Source organism: Echinops telfairi, unplaced genomic scaffold (genome assembly GCF_000313985.2).
Source record: "Echinops telfairi isolate 266 unplaced genomic scaffold, ASM31398v2 ScPeMD7_7421;HRSCAF=8459, whole genome shotgun sequence".
In the NCBI taxonomy this organism is placed as follows: Eukaryota; Metazoa; Chordata; class Mammalia; order Afrosoricida; family Tenrecidae; genus Echinops; species Echinops telfairi.
In genome coordinates, this window is record NW_022111321.1 from 21,110,262 (window position 1) to 21,116,767 (window position 6,506).

General features: G+C 45.3%; 1 protein-coding gene across 4 annotated transcripts in view; it reads left to right on the forward strand.

Annotated features, from left to right (window-relative positions):
* Positions 1-6,506, forward strand: part of SIK2 (salt inducible kinase 2) — a 120,144-nt gene that overhangs the window by 76,946 nt on the left and 36,692 nt on the right. For all 4 annotated transcript variants that reach the window (XM_045297748.1, XM_045297746.1, XM_045297747.1 and 1 more), the window contains one exon: positions 3,118-3,279. In XM_045297748.1, coding sequence (XP_045153683.1) covers positions 3,118-3,279 — 162 coding nt within the window. The remainder of the gene's footprint in view (positions 1-3,117; positions 3,280-6,506) is intronic.

The window sequence follows — 6,506 nt, forward strand, 5'->3', positions numbered from 1 at the left end:
GGGGGCGGGGCAGAGAGAATACAAACGAGTTACCAGGAAAGCAAGTAAGGAAAACAGCACACACACATTGTCAGCATTAAAGATTCTGTGCTCGAGTCAGCGAGTGTAACATTCTATTTCACGTTTCAGAACAAGTGTAACAGAAAGGGAAAAGACATCGTTTGTTGGAAATACACACATAGGCAATTAATACCAAGAACTGCTGCTTCCTTCTAAAGTTATTAGGAAAAGCAGCTTTTACTGCAGCACTTAAGTATGTCCTTTGCGCCTTTTTGAGAACCTGGCACCCTGACTCGTACTGATAACAACGTTCCTCTTAGGGGCAGATGTGTCCCTAACTGGTGCTACATTTGTGGCCACGGATTTTTGCCTTGGTTCCTTCTATCACAGATTCCCCAGCACATGTCACTGTTCTCAGGGATCGCCACACTGCACAGGCACACACACCCCCAAAAGGGGAGGGAATAATAGATGTACTGGAACCCTTGCTGAGATATTTGCTTAAAAGTGGCAGTACCATCTCTTGAAGAGGGTGGTCTCTTTATCACTGGACCTCGGGTGCTGACACATGCCTCATCCTGGGTGTTATGTAGGAGAGGACTTCAAAAAGTTCATGGAAATTTTCCACGATCTTCCAATTCCATTTTTCTACGAACTTTTTTAAGCCTCCTTTGTATTTGTTGGCAAATACACAGTGACTCTGAATTCCTGTATTCTGTGTCTCTATAAGTGTAACTAATTTTTATTTTTCTCAAGCAGTACCCTTCCTGGTGCTAAGCTTCATTGTCTTTCTTCCCAACCCTCAGCTGTGGCAGTGCCAGGTTGGACTGGTTATCTTCAATAAACAGTAACTGAACTCCATTGTGCCTCCCAGGGCTCACTTCATAGCGATGGTTTAGGTTCTTGTTCCTTATCTATCAACTCACACTTGTGCACATTGAATCTCTTACATTTCTTTGTGTTGCTGAAACTGCAAGAAGCTTTCACCCTTACCAACATTGACTTAGCACTTTCCACAAAGAGAACTTGTGTCTATCTGAGAAGTCATTCATTGACCGTGAACACACTGCCTCGCACAGTTTGGTAGCATTTGGTGTGGTGTCTTAGAAAGAAATTGTTGCAGAGTTGTGAATGTTTGCCTCGCTATCAGACAGAGGCGTTGTGAAGTGACGGTGGTAGAGGTCGTTCGGTTCTAATGGCGCCTTACCGTTCCAGCTCCCTTCTGACCCGTTTTAAAGTTATAATATTCAGTTCTCAATAGTTTCTGCTTTCTTTTCCTTGAGGTTGTTCTCCGCTATGTGTAGTCATTTTTGTGGGGATTGTTGGTTCACTTCGTGTTTGTGTTTTTCTCTGATTTTCTGTGTATGGAACCCAAGATAGGTACGTTTACAAAGACAGGAGGTAGATTAATGATTACCTGGGGCCACAGCAGGGAGGTTGGGGGAATGGGCAGCTAGCATCAATGAGGACAAAACAAAAATGCTCTGAAATTGATTGTGGTGGTGATTGCACAACTTTTCTTAGTAGGATTGAAGGATTAAATTATCTATGTGAATTTATGCCAATAAAACATTTTTAAAAAATAAATTGTTAACTGACCAAAAGACACTCCCATGTAGAAAACAAGGTGTCTTCTCCTCAGTGCGTTATTGGCCTCAGGGCCCAACCTTTTTTCGTGAGTTTACGGGTCCTCTGGATTCGAAATGAAACTCATTTACTGCTGGGAAGAGACTCAGCCTCTCTGCCCCCTTGTCAGTTCTTCAGCAGTCACCCTGGTAACAATTTGAAAATGTTGACTATGAAATTCTACATAATTCTTACGTGATCAGTGACCTTTCCCACCTTTCAGAATCATGGGTAGCTATCAGGAGGGACTTGTGATGTGATCATCCCACTCTGGTAGTAGTAGATAGAGCACAGAGGAAGTGTCCACTGAAAACTTAACACCTGTAACGTAAAGTGTGGCGCGCGCACGTGTGTGTGTGTGTGTGTGTAAGGTGTTCAGAGAAGAGAGAATTATTTCTTTCTGACAGAAAGATTCCTGATGCCATCCATTTTCTAAAGCACAGTGTGTTAGGATTAGGGGGTGGTGTGTGTGTGTGTGTGTGTGTGTGTGTTTTCAGGTGTTCAGAGAAGACAGAATTATCTCTTCCTTGAGTGGTAACGGCAAGGGAGCATTTGAGCAGAGTTGTGGGAGGAAGCTTGATGCAGCAGAAGTCCTAGTTTCAGATCAGCCATTTACTCACCAATTATTCAAAATCAGCCAGTTTACTCAATCTCTCCCATCTGCAGTCTCCTCGTAATTACATCAGTTGTCTAGTTTAAAGTACCTGGCTGTCAGGACAGTGTTGGAATTAGAGAACAAGTCTACAGATTTCATGCTGAATAAGAATTGGCCCTTTGTCCAGGAGAGCAGTGGATGAATTGTTGAAGCAACTTCCAGGTACCCCTGGAAGCTCATGTTACAAGTGGTTTGTGTAACAATCAAATGAAAATAATGCTATTAAAAAGAAAAATGGCCCTTTAAAAAAATATTATGTCCCTTGTTTGGTAGAATTTTAGAGACCCATGTTCTTTGCTTCACATAACTTTTATCTTTAAAGTGTTGGTTACAGAACATTCACTACATGTCCAACAGAAAGGTCCCAGAGTCCTGATGCCAGCATAAAGCGCATTTTTAATTGATATCGTGGGCATTTTGTTTTGCCACTTACTGTGGTCTGGTTATGGGCTCTCAACATTTCTCTGAACTGCAATGAAATGCAATTGGGTTTACTTCTGTAGGCAGGGAATGTGGAAAGTAGCATGCTGTTTGAACACTCACTGATGTTCATTTGAAAAGCTATTGTGGGCTCGGGTTAAGGTCGTGTTTTTTGTTGTTTTAATTGTCATTGAGTCGATTCAGACTCACAGGGACCCTTGTGTGTCAGAGCAGAACTGTGTTGCACAGGGTTTTCCATGACTGGTTTTGGGGACGTGACGTGAGCATCTAACCCTTTCCCTTAGCAGCCAGCTGCATTAACCATTTGTCCCACTCAGGGCCTTCTGAGTACTGTGATGGATTATTTTATTTTGGTGACTGATCCTAAATTCCCTCCCCTCCGCCCCCCCTTACAGATTATCTTGCTAATCATGGCCGGTTAAATGAGTCCGAGGCCAGGCGCAAATTCTGGCAAATCCTGTCTGCTGTTGAATACTGTCACGGTCGGAAGGTTGTGCACCGAGACCTCAAAGCTGAAAATCTTCTGCTGGATACCAACATGAACATCAAGATAGCAGGTAAGCGGGCACAGGTGACTCCTAATGCAGGTAGTGTGTGCTGGCCCAGACCTTCGGGCACCTCATCAGGGTCAATTCTACCCGAGAACATCAAACTGCCTCAAAGCGTATCTTATCACTTGATGAGTGATTAGAAGGGAAGCAAGTTCATTATGAACAGACACAGTGATCGGGCTACAAATGGGGTCTGGTTTGTATCCTCAGTCTGATTTGTGACCAAGTCCCTCTGTGGGGACTCTGCTCTGAGGAAGGCCATTGCATGAGTGTGAGGGCGATTGGAGGGGTGGGTAGTGGATTTACTCATGCTGTTGCTTGCTCTTCTAACTGTGGGTGGTGGCTACAGAGAGGTTTCATACAGAGAAAATACAAAGGAGGTGACGGAAGTAGAGCAAGAAAGGTTTGAGCCACAAAAGCACCTTGCGATGCTCTGATACAATAGAGTTTTAATTCATAATGTGGGCAGTAGGGGTAGAGATTGCTTATGCGTTTTCCTTCCCACTCTTTGCAAAGCTGTACAGACTGACTTTCACATTTGACATCCCTGTGCCTTTATTCCCATGGACAAAGCTCTTGTCCGTTCAGTAAATATATGCGTGTCAGTACTGGGGATGCAAGTCACAGAGTCGTTTCCTTTGATCCTAAGAGTCTAATGAAGATAAATGTAGACAGCAAGCGTAGTGTGGCCTGCTGTGAATGAGCATGTGCCTGCGAAGCACAGTGGGAGTGGGGGTGAGGGAGTGTCACTCTCCCTGAGGAGCCAGGGGAGCGCCGCAGAGAAGGGGTGGGTTGAGCTCAGACTTGTAGGCTTGCCAACAAGGTAGCAGACAGACATTCCAGGCAGATGGTGTAAATACCACAGGCATGAGAGAGAGGTTGAAAGTAGAATGGTGTGGGCGCTGCAGTGAAATGCTGGCTCCATGTAAAATCTGAGGAAGGGGTCAGGGTCTAGGTAATGGGGGCTCTGTGTGGTCCATTGAAAGGTTTGGACTTTGGACCTAGGAGTGGGGTGAAGTGGGCATGGGATAATGGATCAGAATTGCATTATTGGAAGAGCACAGTAGAGGTTGATGGGTGGGAAGTGTTGAGGGACACAGCATGATTGGGGGTACAGGGGTAGACTTCAGAAGAAGGTAAGGGACGCTCGTGGAAGCTGGCAGAATTGTAAGCAGTGGTGTTTTGTTGTAGGCGTGTGAAAGAAAGGCAAGGAGATATCCAGGTGAGAGGAGCCGGACAGGGAAGTATTGGTTGAGTCCTAGGCTGGACTCTCACTGGACTTAGTGTATTCCAAGAGACCCTAAGTTTTCTGCGTTACGGTCTAATTTAAAAGCCACTGCTTTGTGAATTGAACCATTTTGTTTCTCTGTCGTTTCCCATTTGGGTCTGGCTTGGGTCTTTTGGGGAAGGTAAATGTTTTTAGCTTCTGTTAAACATCAATGTTGTATACATGTTACGGGTGAGAGAACAGACTTAACATTCTGTAGGCTGTGTGTATGTTTTCCAAGAGATTTGCCCATTAAGACAAAAATATTCCTTACAGATATTCTTTAGAGATCCACACATATTAAACTTGGTACTGGGTTGTCATTGGTTGTGTTGAAAATGCAACAACAGTGTTAGCCTGCAGTTTCTTCAGAGTGTTCACCTCTGAACACACAGCTCTGCAAGAACAAAGGAGGGGAACCCTGTTTCATCTGTACACTCCCTTGTTGCCCAAACAAAAGTTCACAGAGACAGCTAGTTGCTCAGCAGGGCTCTAGATGTCTTTTTAGGCTGAAAACCGGTGAGTTTGACTGCTACGCTGTGAGCAAGACTCAGGGCGCTGTCACAAACATTTCCCAAGAAAGTCTCAGTGAAACACCGGAGAAGGTTGCAACGAGAAGATACTGAATGTTGCTCTAAGGCAATGACCAGGTTGTTTCCCGGGTATAATGTGCCTCCTATAATTCCAGCCTAAAATGTAGGTGGAAAAAGCTCAGTTTTTTTGATGTTCTTGTCTCGCTTGCTGTTATCTCCATTTTTTTATTTTTCCTCTCTGAACTCCTCTAATGATTTAGAGTGTCAGTTACCTAAAGTGCTTCTCTCCTGACTGAGCAGGTATAAGAACATAACATGTATTGAGCCTTCATTATGTTCGGGCACTTGTAGCATTTCATTTTCACAGCCACCCTGGAAACTACGGGCCAATTTCAGATGAGAAAGCTGAAACTCAGAGAGTTTCACTTGCTAAGATGCCGCAAATAAAAAGCAGCAGGCTTAGAATTCAAAGCATAGGTCTCTGTGCCTGCGCTTCACCCGGCCCCCATGTGGCAGTTCCCAAGCACCTTTTGTCAATTACTCCTCAGGGTGCTCACCAAACTGTGGTTCCATCCTCGGATTGTAGACATTTAACACCCCTGCCTCCTGCTCTCACAAGTAGCATTACATGTACACACCTATGCACATATGCATATCTAAGTCCTCAAACATTTCTTGCCCACAGTCTTTTCTCTGTTACCCTCAACCCCCAAGTCAAAAGGGATGTTTCTTAAGCATATGTGATGTGGCAGTGCAGACCTTCAGTGCACACAACTGCCAAGCAGCAGTGGTGGAGGGTCAAGTTTACCCAGAGTCACCTCAGAAAAAAGGCCTGGTGTGCTCCATTGCAACCCTACGGAGCACACCTACACTTAGACCCATGAGGCCAGGGACCAAGTCAGTGACAGTTCGTTATGCTCCTGGGCGAAGGCCTCGCATTCAAAACGCTGCCAACAGCACTGCCACCAAGAGACGCCACGCTGTGGTCCTCACAGGAGTTAACAGTCAAATAAAGACACATCTTTAAGTAACGAGAATATAGAAAGCATTGTTTCGTAGGCTATGAGGTTAGGAGAGAGACTGAGCCATCAGGGAGAAGTGTTAGCCAAGACTCCATCCTCAAGGCCTTCACCGCCGGTGGGGCTGGGAGAAGGACTGCTTTGTGCAGCGGATGGGCCTGGGTAGAGAGCACAGAGTTTGAGGGGAACGGCAGGGTGCACAGGCAGTGCCAGCCAGAAGTGGTAAGCCAAGAGCCTGGACCAGTAGGCAGAGGCCAGGCCAGGCAGGGTTGCATGTGCCGTACAAAGTTCAGTGGTATTCTCGGACCTTTAAGAACTTTTGCCTTTATTCTATGATGCTCACCTTCCCGACACAACCGCTGAAGACAAAGCGGGTGAATAAGCAAATGTGGTGAAGAAAGCTGATGGTGCCCG